This window comes from Drosophila willistoni (assembly GCF_018902025.1).
Source record: "Drosophila willistoni isolate 14030-0811.24 chromosome XL unlocalized genomic scaffold, UCI_dwil_1.1 Seg141, whole genome shotgun sequence".
Taxonomy (NCBI): Eukaryota; Metazoa; Arthropoda; class Insecta; order Diptera; family Drosophilidae; genus Drosophila; species Drosophila willistoni.
The window spans coordinates 14,517,358-14,533,178 of record NW_025814052.1 but is presented as its reverse complement, the minus strand read 5'-3'; the positions used below and the strand labels follow the sequence as shown (position 1 = coordinate 14,533,178).

At 35.0% G+C, this 15,821-nt stretch overlaps 1 protein-coding gene across 1 annotated transcript in view; it reads right to left on the bottom strand.

Annotated features, from left to right (window-relative positions):
* Positions 1 to 5,980: 5,980 nt before the first annotated feature.
* LOC6638049 (zwei Ig domain protein zig-8) overlaps positions 5,981 to 15,821 on the bottom strand; it is a 119,053-nt gene continuing 109,212 nt past the window's right edge. The window contains exons 7-9 of the mRNA XM_047011299.1: positions 11,471 to 11,598; positions 9,909 to 10,077; positions 5,981 to 6,432 (exon numbers count right to left, since the gene is read on the bottom strand). Coding sequence (XP_046867255.1) covers positions 6,125 to 6,432; positions 9,909 to 10,077; positions 11,471 to 11,598 — 605 coding nt within the window. The 3' untranslated portion in view covers positions 5,981 to 6,124. The remainder of the gene's footprint in view (positions 6,433 to 9,908; positions 10,078 to 11,470; positions 11,599 to 15,821) is intronic.

The window sequence follows — 15,821 nt, the reverse complement described above, 5'->3', positions numbered from 1 at the left end:
CTGCATTTGAATCTAAAGTGAAGCCTATCGAAAATAGGGCAAGAGTTTGCAGAAAGTTTCTAGGAATCATATAACTGCGGACTTAGTACGCAAGATGTTTAAGATCGGATCTTAATATTTCATTCAATTTACTCAATAATCATGGCTAGCTATACATTGGACATATCCTTCTCAACATAAAGTTAGTGTTAACAGGATTTGAATAGTCAACCATTTTAAAATTTCTTGCATCTACCTTTCTTACCTCTAACGGCTAACTAAAAATCTGTATATCAACAGACGACGATTTGTTTGTTAGTGATGTAAACGTTATGTCTGGGCTTTTATTTAATTACTATACTTATGAAGACGGAATAACTACATACACACAACTATAAAGGCTGGAGTAACTTGAGCCATCTATCTTTTATCGTTTACTTAACCACTTACATTTTCAGGAAGATGGCAGAGTATCCACTGTAGGGCCTACAATGACACCTTACTTATCTATAAAATCCAATGAAAAGTATGCAATAGTCTGGTAAGAAATTATTTGTTTTTAAATATATTGAATATGACATACCATTTCGATCAATTTTTGTCTATAAAATCGATTTACATGGATCATTCTTTAAACATAGCTTAAAGTATACTTATCTAGAATAATTTAGCTCAAGGCCTAGCAAATTAAGCTTAACAATAGAGCGTCCTATTGACAAAAACAAATTCATAATTATTTAATCTAAAAAAATCATTCAATAAAGATGTTATACCTATTTAGCAAATTCTTGACATAGGAATCGAACAAGTGAGGACAATTTTGTCCAACATTATTTCAATAAATTTTCAAACAATTTTTATGTGCTGGGCATAGTATAGAAAGTCTTGATAAGCAAAGCAATCTTTATCGAGAAGAGCTCAAGAAAATGATTGCCGAAATGAAACTTTCACTTTATCACTTTCATTCTGAATTTGCGCCTATTGATTAAGTTTCATTTTCTCAGCTCAAAGACAAAGCGAAACTCTAGAAAGATTTTAAGATTTGCCAAGAACCAATTTCCCTGATTTTTATTTCAAGGCCAGATTATTAATACTATTCAAATTTCAAGGGCCTTCATTTGCATTGATATTAAAAACACTTTAACCCTACAAATTTAAGTGTGTGGAATTGGAAATGGGAAACAGCGATGTGTATGTAAATACATATGTACATATATACATACATACATACATACATATATACATTCAATTTAAGTGATTCGCATCATTTGCATTATCTGGCAATTTGATTGGAAAGATGAACTTAACTAATTGTCCAGTTGACATCATTTGAAATGCATTTACATGAATATCCAATCTCTCATGAACTTTTAATGATGCACATCATCAACAACAACAACACATGGAAAAGAGACCAGAAACAAATACATACATACATACATATGTAAACAAATGAACTTTGTGTGCATAAATTACAAATTTACACTTGTTGTTGTTGCTGTTTTTATGCAGTTTCAGGTTTTGTTGATGTTTTTCTTTTTTTTTCGGTTTTCTGTTTTTATTTTGTATATTTTTTTGCTATGGCAGTTAAGTGTAGTGCAATTAAATGAAATATATTCCTGAATGCTCTAAATGTCCTAACTGTCAAGAAGCTGAAAGTTTGAAAAAAGGTTTTATAATTAATTATATGTGAAAGGAAGGAGAAAGAGAAAGGGAGAAAGAGAGAGAAAGGACAGCTTAGCACGTCTTTCCTTTATATACGAAGTTTACTAATTCAATAGAACCTCAAGGATCTTTTGGAAAACTTTTGAGTCTAGTACTTACCAATTGATAATTGTGAAATTCTTGTGAAAGGAGAAAAATATTATCCTTTCCCCGCCATACCTTTTCTGTATATTCCTCCCCCTCTGTCCTTACTTCGGTGGCAAAAGAAAAGTGTTTGTTTTTTTTTGTTTTTAGTACTTTTTTTTTGTTTTCTTTTACACTTTTATTGAATTCATAGTTGTTGTCCTCCACACACTCTTTCTGCTGGGCATTAATTGCCTTCATTTAATTCACTTAAATTTTATGCAATTTATTTATCATTTTTACCACTTGATGGTAAAAATCTTTCGTTTTTTTTTTGTTTTCTTTTTTATCCATGATGACGATTTTTGTTTGTTTCTTTTTTTTTTTGTCTTTGCTTTTTATCCAGCGACTTGAAATACATTTAAATTTACGTTTTTTTCTTTTTTATTTTTATTGTGTTTTTAATAATTTTCAATTTTCAGCGGCATCTTTGCAGTTTTTCCCCGCCTGAAAATTTTCGTATTTAACCACATTAAAATTGTTTGCATTTCCATCGCTTTGTTTATGCTTAAAATTGTATTTAACATATTTACGTTAAAATTGTTGTTGGATTTTTTTTTTTTTTTTGTTGTCTTTTTAATTTGTATTCTTGTTTTTTGTTGTTGTTGTTGTTTCTTTATCTTTTGTTTTTTTCCTTTGCTCTTTAATTAACTCTACACATGTATGTAAATAAAAACAGGAGACAAAAAAAAGTGGAGAAAATAAAACAAAACTGGAAAAAAGATTTCCATGCAAAAAACATTGATCAACAAAATTAAACAAAACAAAAAACTATTTTTAAATAGGGTCAACACATTTTTAATTATGGGCTTATCATTTAAATATTTATGCCTGTTTTATTCAATTATAATTTACTATATATATTCATAGTTAGATTTTTGCATTGCTTGCAAACACATGGACTTTTGTTTTTTCTTTTTGTTTCACCTTATTTAATACATACACACACATCTCTTTTCATATATGTCAAGACATATATATGTATACATATATATATATACATACATATATGTTTATGCATTTGCAGAAAAAAATGCCCCTCATTTTAGCTTTAATATATATATTTAAAATAGAAATTAAAGTGGAAAAAAGCAAAAAAAAATAAAGAAGAAGCTGTAAGAAACTTATCAAAGAATCCTAAGAAACTTGGAATCTTTTGCATAAAAGGTCAAAGTATACAAAAATGAAAGGATTTAATCTGGGGTCAGTACCTTGATGCATATACCTATATATACATACATATATATGTATACCTACATATATATATTTTATTAAATGTTGTTGCTAACATTGAATCACATTCAATTTTATCTATCAACATTTTCCCTCTTCTTTTATTCTCCACTTCAAGTTTCATTTGCGATTCGGTGTGTAAATAGTCTCAAGTCAAACAAGCTATTCATATCCTTCTTCCATTTACATTCATTTGATTTAAAATTTCATTTCAAACGACTATTTTTGTGTTTTTGCAACATGCAGATTTCAAATCAAAAAAAAAAAAACAAAAAAAAGGGGAAAAACAGTTTACAGACATTTTTTCTATTATATGGTTTTCGTTTAGCTATATTAATCAAGATATATGTATGTGTCCTTTGTGTGTGTGTATCTGTGTGTGAGTGAAAGTTCTTTGCAAATTTTCCATTACGAATTTTAGCTTTTTACTCTTTGACATTGGTGAAATAAACAAACGGACATTACAAAAGGTTTAAATTTATGTGAATCGATTTTATCTAATCACAATTTCAACCTCTTAAATATTTAACCACATTTTAACCACATGACTTTTTTAAAAGACAATTATACAATTACAAATTCAAAGTAATGAGTATACTCTAAATATGCATTCACTAGTTGTATGTACCTATATCTTGATTTCATCTCCAATTGAAATCAGGCTTGTTCTCGTTTTCAAATCGTTATGAAACGTTTAAAAGATTATACTTATCAATTTACTGACCTAAAGGCCAAGGATATGGGTCCATCTTGAATTTTTGTATAAAAATTAAAAAAGAAAAACATCGCTTTTGGGGCAGAAAGTTTCCCTCATTTTCTCTCCAGAGGATCCGCCATTGCATGAGGAATTGATTTATATATTTGGCTTTACTTTCAAAAACCAATTGGAATGGGTAAGAGTAAGAAAGCAAAAGATAACTAACAGAAAAACTTGAAAGAACTTTTAAATGCTATCGGCTGTCCGAGCTCTTTTTCACAGCACTGTTCATGTTGGTTGCTTGGATTGGGTTTGGGATTGGTTTTGGGAATTTTCTTGCTCGTTTCTCGTTTGATGGTTCTTGATGTTCTTTTTTTTTTTTTTTGGTTTTTATATTTTTTGGTCTTTGGTTTTTCCTCAATTCGATTTTTGTCTTTCTTATACCTTATTGGTATATATGTATATATATATAATAAATTTTTAATTTGCTAAACGTCATCACATTTATAAAATATATTTTTATGTTTTGGTTTCTTTTGTTTTGTTTATGAATAGTTTATGCATACTAAATATATTCATATTCATATTTATATTCATGTGGAGTATGTCAAGTAATTTGTATATTTTACGATTTTTTCTTCTTCTGGTATTCACTTTTTGGTTTTTGTATTTTTTAAGACTGAAACTGTATGAGAATTAGTGGAAGGGAGAGCGGTGCGCGGGTGAAACAAACGCAGGAAGGGCCTTGCCTTGGGTAAGACCCAAAATTTTATTTTCGTTTTTAGTTTTATTTTTTTTTGTTTTTTTAGTTTTTTTCCTTTTTGTTTTCTGGGGTGGGATTTGGTTTTATGTTTTGCTGGAAAATCTTAAAGTTTAAGTAGACCCAAGTGCTGAGAGAAAGTTACAGAGCGAAAGAAAGTTAGTATGGCTGTGTGTGTGTGAATGTGTGTGGATGTGTGTCTATGTTAGTGATAGGACTAGTTAGGAAGAGAGTTAGAAAGAGAGAGAGAGAGACACTTAAATACTTTTGACTTTGCCTTTACTTTTTTACTTATTTTAATCTTCCAGGCCTAGTTTTCTTTTTTTTTTGTTTTGGTTTTGAATACTTTTTCATACATTTTCGGTTTGCTTTCCTCATTTTTATTTTCATTTTATCAAACATACAACAACAATTTATCAAGTAATCAATTAATTTTTCGCTTACACATAACACACATGTAAGTGTTTTCTATATGTATAAGTAGTTTAAAGTACTTTAAGTATTTCTGCTTCATTTTTTTGTTATTTTGTATCTGATATTTGAGAGAACAGCAAAAAAAAAAATGATTTGTTTTTTCATGATGGTTTTTTTTTATTTTTGTTTTATTTACAATTAGTTGCCATTCACTTAAATTATACTATATAGTCTTGAGCTTAATTCTAAATATTACGACAATGACAAAAAAAAAATATCATTTATTTTTAAAGATTTCTGAATGGTTTTTCGTAATTTGTTTTTTTTGTATCTTATTTTCTTTGTATTTCTTAGATGAGAAACTATTTTGCGTGTGTGTGTGTGTGTGTTTGTGTGTGTCTCGGTTCTTTGGGTTTCAGTTTCATAATGTTATAGTATATATGTATATATATATATATTTAGACATCTATAGCTTAACCTTGTACTAGAAAATTTTTTGCTATGTGGCTTTTTAGAAGAGAAGTGATCTATAGTTCCAATGTGAGAAGATGTAGCAGATATTGGATGTTTGAGGACAACACACAAAATGGAAAGCAAATCTTGGGAATCAGAAAATGCTAATAAGATCGGATCAGAGTGAAAGAAAAGTTTTCACATCGAGAGATTGAGAACATATTTGTTTTTGTCTGATCAATTATCATTATTCAGCGATTTCCGTTTCCCCCTTTTTGTTTTATCATAGTCCAAATTTTCCTTTAGTTGCTGTATTTACAATGATTTTTGGTTTCATTTATATGTTTTGGGAATTTATTTAAGTTACTTTTGTTTTTCTTTTTTACATGTCTCCCAAGAACATGTGACCAGATACAATTTGGTATCCTCTTTGGGGTCAACTTGTGGACCAGTTTTAGTGACTGATTACTTAATTTTAGTGATAACAGCGAATAAATTCTAAGCTTCTATTAAAAAACATTACAAAAAAAAAAAAAAAAAAAAAACGAATGAAATGAATTGTTGAATCGAATCGAATCAATAAACATATCAAATCGTTTTCAATTCAAAGAGAGAAAGTATTCAAATGTTTTTTTTTTTGTTTTTTGTTATTTTTTTTAGGAAATTGCACAAAAGTTTAGAACTTAGTTTGTGGTTCCAGTTGGCAATTTGGTTGCTGTTGCAATATTCCTGCCAGTCAGCTATGTCCCAGGCAGGACCAGAATCCGCTGCTCCTTCTGCTCTTCTTTCTGCTGCTGCTGCTGCTGTTGCTGATAACAACTTTGAATTCTTTTTTCTTGTCGTTGTCTAGAGTTCAGTTGGAGCTGTTGGTGTTGCTGTTGTTGGTGGGCATGAGTGCGGTTTCGGATGTGGGTATTAGTATCGGTTCTCGCCAGGGCGGAGGATTGCAATAGCAGCAGTACACCGCATGTGAGTAGGAGCAATGACAGCATTGCCGGCGGTTGCAGCGGCGCCGAGTTGCCATGATGCATTGCCGCCGGATGTTCGCCTGCGAACACAAAAGACATAATAAGAAGAAAGGAAAGGAGAGAGTGAAACAAGATGGCATTAAGAGAGATTAAACACAAGAGAATAAAGTTTAGAGTTAATATACATTGAATAGGGATGCAAAATCGTGCAACATTAAAACACCACACAACAACACATTGAAAGCCCTCCATCTACCACACCCCGCTGAAGTCTTTTCATGTCAGTCTTAATTCAAATCCAAAGTCAAATGTTTGTCTAAATCCAACTAACATTCCCATTTCATTCTTTTTGCAACTTTTCCAGTGAATATTTCTTGAACATTGCATCCCTGGTTGCCTGCTGTTGCTACTGGTTAGCCTGGTTGGCAAATCCAAAAGCTTTATTGCCTATTAACTTAATTGCCGGCAATAAAAACGCCAAGACTGGCTAAAAACGAGTATAAAATAAAAAAAAAGAATATACACGAGAAGAATGAGCAAAGAAACAAGCAGACAGAAACGCAGCATTCCACAACTGGCCAGAACTACTTTGCCAAAAAAAAAAAAAGAAACATAACACAGGGACTAAGTCCAAAGTATTCTCAGTGGGTAGAGGTGTATATACATATATATGGAGCACAGATGGCAGATAGGGAGCCATAAATTTGGACATGAAATACATTGAGAGAGAGAGAGAGAGAGAGAGAGAGAGAGAGACTGGGCCATCTTCAGCTTGAATCATTCGTCCTTTACGAGTTCGCTGATGCCCATCATGAGCTGTTACTTAAGTGTCCAAACAGTTTTCAGGCACAGTGGTTGCAATCTATGCAAATGCCACTTTGTCGCCACTAGCGCCACTAATTAAAACCAGCCAAAACGAAGTGGACCACATTGCGGATGCTTATGTTGCTCATGATGTTGATGGCTCTCCACTCTCTTAGTTAATACAGTTTGACATAATTAAGTCTCGCGCCGACAATGATATGGATGTTAGCTGAGGGGAATACGAATGAGACGAATGATTATGTCACTTATGACAACTTTGCCAGGTCCTCCCTCCATGGTCCATTTCCAAGATCGTTAAAAAAAGAGAAACGAAACGAAAATAAAAGCGCCACATGATTGGATTGCCCACAAAGATGTGGTTCAATTAAGATTCGTTTCCAATAAGCGTAAGCTGCTTTTGTTTTCCCTTTGAACTTGAGTTGGGACCGATCGATCGATGGGAGACATAAATTGCTAATTTGCCAAGACAATTTGTGGCCTTCTCTCCTTTTACTGGTTTGTCATGATCTAAATTGCATTTTTGTGTCTCATGTTTTCTGCCAAGCTCATTTGTGGTCTTAGCTATGCCTTGTTGGTCAAAGATAAGTTTAAGCAATTTTGCCGCCTCAACTGACAATGATCTGTGATAGAATGCCCCACCCCCCCATCCTCTTATACCAGGCACAATTTCACTTTCACTTTTGTCCATTGAGAATTTGTTAGATGTAGTTGAGCAGGATGTGCTCGGAGTCTTGGCTGTTTTGTGTTTTGTGTTTTGTCTGTGTGTCGATTTCAATTTGGCTTCTGCTCCTCAAAGACCAGGACCTAATGTCGATTCGAAGAGATATTCTTATTAAATAAACTACTTAGAAATGTGGCACAATGGCATCTCACAATTCTCTCCCTTCTAGCATTCACATTCTGCCAATAGAGGAGCCTCTTAGCCATTTCCGCTATCCTGTCTGTGGGAGTAAGCGAGATAGATATATATAGAACGCTTTTGCCCGCAACGTTGAGCGCAAACAACTTGTGTTAATTACTTAAGTTTCAGGCAGTTGTTCCACTTAACAAGTTGTTGTTGTTGTTGTTGCTGTTGTTGTTGTTATTATTTTAGTCTAATTCCATGGCGTATTTGTATTTGTAGTTGCTGTTGCTGTTGCTGTTGCTGTTGTATTTGTTGTAGCGTGCCGCTTACACGCCAAAGTCATTTGCGCTCAAGTTGTTAAACTTTTTGCTTTGTAAGCGCTTTTTTCCGGCCTCAGCGGAAGCGGCGAGCAGCAACATCAAGCGTAGAGCAAAAGAAAAGTAGCAACGGGGCAATACGGTGGAGGGGGAGGGGAAGCTCTGTCTGAGCTGTGGCATAAACGAGTCAAAACTTACGAAAATGTTGATGCTCAAAGTTTTCCTTTACCCCTCTACCCCCCTGCAACTAATTTTCCTCCTTGCGTGTGTGTGTGCTTCTTTTTTACTTTTTCCTTTCAAGATACAAGTATTGCCGCAACACCAAGCAACAAATTGTAGAACTCACACACTTGATGTTCTTTTCAAGAACGAAAAAAAAACAACGAATACAAGAAAAGCCTCTAGATGGACCTTAAGCAAATATTTATATGGCCCCATCTTTGGCAAACGGAACAGGGCAATATTCACTAATTCGAAAATATTTATTAACATAGTATAGTATATTCTTTATATTCAATTTTTTGGGTCTTACATGGTAAATATAAAGAAAGATTCGTAATAACCAACACTGAGAGATGCAAAATACCAAGTTCTATTACTATGTTGTATACTATATCTATAATAAGACCATCTTTGAAAATACTTTAAAAAGTCTGTCCAGAGAATTGAAGAACATTCGAATCGGTCCAAGGGAATTTCGGATACAGCCCTGTTCCATTTGACAAAGAAAGGGTCATATTGCATATATATTTAAGGATCACCTTTGGTTTCAAGATTTTCTTATTCACTACACAAAAATTATTTCGATTAATTTTGCTTTCCTTCTAATGGATCCATTGAACTTGATTTCTAGACATAAATTTCTTTTCCCAATTTGTGATCTTCCTGGAATTGGTAAAATAAATTAGAATAAACTTAAATATGATAGAAGAATCCAAATAATAATTCTTTTGAAATGGCAAACGTCTAAGGAAAACTTTGGCAAGAGCTGACTAAGAAAGTATTTTCCTTTTGATCTCAAGGATCAGCTGCTGGTTCTTACATAGATCGATTACGATCCGTGGAGTTCTTTGCTTTCTAAAGGATGAGAAATGAAATCGAAGTTTAAACATTTGTGCCTAATTTAGTTCGATAGTGTCCTTAGTCTTATCTAGCAAAAGGCAAACTATTTCCCCAAAAAGTATTCGTCGCTTTGGTTTTTGCTATATATCTCAGCTAATTGTGAGTTCAAGTCAAAGTCCGATATATATATATATATATTTTTTTTGGTGGGGGTAGCCACTCAAATTATACTTCCTCTTTTTGAGGGGGGCTAACCTAGAAAAAGTTGTCGTCAATCACTACTTTCTCCCCTCTCACTCTCTCTGTTTCTCTATGGTCGTCTGTCAAATAAAGCCAAACAAGCTTAGTTGACTTTTTGGGCGCCGCACATTTGTCTTTACCCCCCCGACCCCCCGGTTGCCCCACTATGCCTTCTGTTGTGTTTTGTTTTTTTTTTTTTATTTCGTTCTTGTTTTTTGTTTCCTTTTCGTAGGTAAAGCAAAAGCGTTTTGCATACCGGGCTACTCACCATCGACGATATGGACGCGCACCGACGTCGGATTGGCATTGGATGGTGTGCATGTGTAGAGTCCCGAGTCCTGCTGGATGGCCTTCTGCACCAGGAGACGACTGGTGGTCAGCACACCTTTCTCGGTGACTAATGATATGCCGCCGCGAGGTGAATCGAAATTTATGACCTGAAATGAATAACACACAGAGACCAGAGCGCAGAGCGCACAGAGCACAGAGCACACGGCACACGGTTAAGTTAAGCAGAGAGCAGAGCAAATAGCTTAGTGTCAGGACACAACTTTTCTTTCATTCTTTTTTTTTTTTCATCTTTCTTGTGCTTTTTTTGTTTGTTTTTTTTTGGTGAGTTGTGGCAAAATTGCTACAGTTTTTATTTTTTTTACTTCGTATTCTTACATGTACATATATTTCGTGTCAGTGTGCCACTGTGTGTGGGTGTGTGTGTGTGTGTGTGTGTGTGTGTGTGTGTGTGTGAGTGCGCTTTGTTTGTGAACCTAAGCCCCATAGAGTCCCCCTTACCTACAAAGCTCATGTTAGTTAAATTTTTATTAATGATATCATGTTAGTCAAGCGTTGGGTGCTTAGTTCGTTTTTCCTTTTCTGGAATTTTCATATTTTCTCTTACCCAAAAAACTCCCAAAAACTTGACATTTGCACAAGCAGTGAAAAATTCAGAAAGAAACAAAAAAAGGACCTACATATATCTCTTTCTTAAATTTGAATGATAACAGCCTTTTGGTTACCCTGCTTAATAACGTTTATTTAGATGAGATAGAGTAAGATCTCATTTTGAAGAATTCAGGCCGATTCTGTTCACGTTTTCGAATTAAAATTCAAATGACTTTGACTGATGAGTATAAAAACGTTTCGTGGTCAATCAATCAGTCATCAGGCCTGAATCAATAAGCAAATAAATAAGTTCAAATGGATAAATTTAATTCATTTCGTGTAATCTAAATTATTATGTTTCAAATACCCAACTCAACTTTCATAGTTTTCGACTTGTTACAGGGTATTTAAAAGACATGAGAAGGAAGCAAAAAACAAAACGTGTGGCATTCACATTTTAGAATGGAAAATGACCGAGAACAGGATAAGAAATGCGATTATTTTTGAGCTAAAAAAAATGACAGCTTCGAAATCAGCTCAGAAATAGTTTTGTTCTGTTTTTTGTGCTATCCGATTTAATGTTAGTTTTATTTCAATTTCCTTTCCCCCAGCTGGAACATCATTCTGGGAATTTTTGTTTTAGAACCGCAATTCACATGGGCCTTAAGAATTTTATATGCCTGAATGGCATATGAATTTTTCCTTCCTTTTCTTTGTATGTGTGTGTTCTTTTCTGTTTTTTTTTTTTTTTTTTAATAATCGTAAAAAGGTAAGAAGCAGACAGTTGGCATTGGATGAAGACGACCCTTGTCAAATGTAATTATTATGATTATATATATATATGTATGTATATATTGTATTTTTTATGCTTTTGTATAGTGTATGTATATGTATATGTATATATATTTATACGTTTGCACATGTCCTTTGCATAAAGTCAACGCAACTTACCTGACGATTGTGGGACCAAATGACGGTGGGTGGCGGTTCCGGTGCAAATTTCACAATGCAAGTCAAATTGATGGTGGATCCTTTGTTAATATGCAGCTCGGGGCCTCCAATGACCTCGGTGATGGGCTCTAACGAAACGAAACGAGAGAGTCGTGGCGTGAGTAAAGGATGATAGGATGATGATGATATGGGTGGGTAGCAGGGATGGGGGAAAAAATGTTGCATAAGTTGTTGGGCGCATAAAACATTTTGAAAGCTCATTTCAGTTAAATCCTAACAACAATAAATGTGAAACAAACAAAAAAAAAATACGCAAAATATAAAACCGAAACCAACAACAACAAGGAAAAGCACAACGTGGCAAAGGTCCAAGGACATTCCGTTTCGTTTTTTCGTCCTTCTCGAGCCTGGCCGTTTAAGAAAAAGTTTATCTACCGTTGCGTTAAATTGTTTTCTTTCCTGCTGCGTAACCAGAGCGTGTGTACCGCAGAGACGAGAGCATCTCTTCCCCTCCCACACACACACACATACAGCATTCTCATACCCAATTTCCCTTGATCCCTCCATCCACCAACAGAATTGCCTACACTATGTACGCGTGTGTGTGTGTGTGTGCGTGTGTATTTGACATTTGCACGTTTGTTTACTTTCTTATTCATCGTAAAACAATTTCTGACTTTCGACTGAGACAGAGAGACAGAATGAGAAAATAAGGCAAAAAAAAAGAAAAGCGAAGCAAAATCAACACACAAAAAACACTCTCTAAGGGGTGGGGGGAGGAAACAAGAAAAGAATTTCAAATTCGAAATTCAAATGCAAAGAAACAGCAACAAATTGTGTCATTAGTTCAAGGACATTGATTGAAATCTCGGTTGGCCGTAACTAAAAGTGGAAAATTGTACTTACTTACTGTTCTCTTCTTCTTCTTCTTATTCGTTTTGGGCCCCCCTACCCCCTCTAACAGCAGCTATCTCTGCTCTGTTTTGGCAATGCTAATAAATTGGGCTTTTTTTTGTGTGTGTGTGTGTGTGTGTGTGTGTTCGCTCCCACACTAAAAGATCCTTTGGATACATCTGCTCCATCCACATTTTTGGCGTCTTCTTCACACAAAATGGCTGCTTTAGCGCCTTCCGTTTGCTTGAAAAACTTTTGCCAGTTTGACTTTCATCTCAATGGTTCTGTGTGTGTTTGTGTGTGTGTGTGTGTGTGTGTGTGTGTAGTAACGGTAATGTGCGCTCTCCCGCTTTCAGTAGCCAAAATGCCGCTAAAGGTTAGTGAAAGTTATGTACTGCCAAATGGCTGGAAGCAAGCAAAACTCTTGGAATATGAGGACAAGAATGAGCAGAGCAAGATAAGCGAAAGAGAGAGTGAGACAGAGAGAGAGAGAGAAAGCTTGAGAGTAAGAATCTTTTTCGTTTTACTTGCACTTGTACATATCTCTCAATCTTCGTTTGGAGTGCTTTATGCAGGTTTTTATCTTTGTGTGATCGAAATTTCCTTTTTCACATTTCTACCCATCAATGGCTTCCTCTACGGCGTTTTCGATTGGCTCTTCTTCTTCTGTCTTCCTCTGACATTTTGTGCAAATACGAAAGTGCAAGAAAAAACTTCTATCTATTGCTTATGATAACTTACATTTTTTTTTTTTACTTTAAATTTAATTTATTGATCCATTATCGTCTAATGCCCCCTGGGCATTTGGATGTTCGAGAAAACGCAAAAGAAATGGGAAAACAAAGCCAAAAAGCGCCAAAAGCAAAGGGATAGAAGAGACAGAGGGACGGAGCAAAGGAACATAGAATAGACCAAATAGAAGGGGTAAAAACGTAAAGCTTATGCTGCGGGCGTGGGTGGGTGTGGTCATGGGCGTTTGGCTGTGCGTGTGTGGGTGTGAGTGTGGCTTAGAAGCGGCGAGTTAATATTAAACAAATATTGCGCATACGACACGTGGGACCAGATGAAAATCATCAAACGGGCTGGATTCACTCTATGTATGTATATATTGGCATGTGCGTATGTGTGTGCAGTAGCTTTATTATTAATGCCATTCATGCGGATTGCCTGCAAAAGCGGCGAAATTCAAATAACCCGCTGACTCTGCTTATGTTCCCAAGAGGAATTTATGACCTTTTTACTTGTCATTTTGGCCAAAAAAGGGAAAGTCAAAAGCACGACCAAAATGAGATGCGGCAAGGACATTCCAATCTAATACTCATTTTCATTTTAATTCTCATTGCCGTGCTCAAGTCATTGGGCATGTGTAGTTATGCACACACACAGAGAGAGCTCCTTGGGAGCATTCCTGATTATCTTTGCTGATTTTCTAGTTCTTGCCCTCTTTATCTGCTTTAGGTCCCTTTGCTGCCTTTTCATTTTCATAGTAGGCTTCTTCTAGTCTTTGCTTTTTTTCCACTCCTTTTCTTCCTCTTCTTTTTTCGATTCGTGACCAAACTGTAAACGGTATGCGAGAGACTAAGGGCAAGAGCAAGACTAAGACTAAGACCAAGACCAACTTCAACTCATTAATCAACGTAATTGGGGAGTCGCTTATGAATGATTCATGACTCCTTAGTATCTCTAACTCACTCATTCCTTTTATATATCTCTGTCTCTCTCGCACACATACACACACTTACTGTGATCGAATTAGTTGCTGCATTTGCTAGCCTTGCACTTTGATTAATCGCCATGTCAAACATTTGAGCCTAATTTGCAACTTTTATGCCGGCGCCTTCAAATGTGATTTATGGTCGAAATCGAAGCTGCCACCCATAAAAGTAAATGTGTCTGCGCATTCGCTTCAATATGCGTGTGTGTGTGTGTGTGTGTCTCTGTATGGGTGTGTCACTTAAACTCATGTAAATCAAACAATAAATTTCAATAAAATACAAATAAAAAGCCCATTGGAATTACAGAAAGGTTGTCCCACAAATATAGACAACAGATGTCCATATCAATGTCTTGTCCATCTTTGGGGACCACCAAAGCGAAAGAAAAATACACAAAGAGTTTTTTCTTGTTTAAAAACAAAACTTCATCTAGAGTTTTATATATATTTAGATATATCATATTCTTTCGATTTCTATGTTTCAAACGAAACTTAGGGCAAACTGTCTATAAAAAGGATTGAATGAGGTTTTTCTTCCCCTTTCATTAGATTAATAATTCAGCCAAAAAGAAAGCAACAGTTAAACCATAAATACATATACATATATATATACAAATATGAATAAGCCTGGTAAGGGTAGCAAAGTGTTTCGTTGACTTTTTGTATTTGGAATTTGTTCTCTTTTTTTGCCATCATAAAGGTTAACATAATGCCGCCCATAACACGCACACATACACACACACACACATATCCGTAAACAAGGAAGAAAGAACAAAAAAAAAGGCTTATACGCCCATAAACCTTTATGCCTTTTCAATTGAATTGTCTCAAATGTCTCGAGAGAAAGAGACCGACCAAAGCTAGCAACAAAATGAAGGAGGTGAGGTAAAAATGGAAGGAAATAAAGCCTTCATCTTTTGTTGTGGGTAATAAAATTTGCTGTTGTTGCTGTCGTTCTCGTTGTCGTTGTCAAAGTTCTTGTTGTTACCGTCATTGTTCTACGAGGCGCGATTTTATGATAGCGACAACATGTTGTCATTACCCCCAAAACAACACATATAAAACACACACACACACCCAGAGAGCGAGAGAGAGAAACATAAATGGATCAATTGGAAGAGTAAACGAAATTAAATGACTTCATTTGTGGATAGTTAAATGTGTTGAAAGTATTTTTGTTGTTTTTTTGTTTTCATTTGTTGCCAAACAATACCCTTTATGAGACATGTGGCACGTGCATAAATCGGTTGCTTCGATCGATCGAAACGAATCGACTCATTGCTGGATGATTGCTTCAAACGTTTGTGATGGAAAGTTTTTTATTTTTATTTTTTGTTTTTGTTGTTTTATGTTTGTACTATTATATATTTGTTTGTATGTAGATGAACTGAACACAAAATTAAATGCAAAATCAACTATGCGAACGACCATTGATTGACTTTTCCCCTTGGCTGCTGCTGCTGCTGCTGTTGTTATTGCAAACAATTGGCTATCGACAACAAAAGGCTTTGAACAAGCAACAGAGTGAGAGTAGTGGACTAGATACGAGAGAGGGGTGGGGTGGAGCTGTCGCAAACAGAAATAGGAGGACTATCAAAAATGCATTAAATATTCAATATGCTGGACACAATAACCAAAAACTGTGTGAGGAAGAACAACAACAACAAAACCATTATCTTGCATTTGAACTGAATGAAAAGGCTTAGGCCAAAATGCACACACACACACCCACACACACGCACG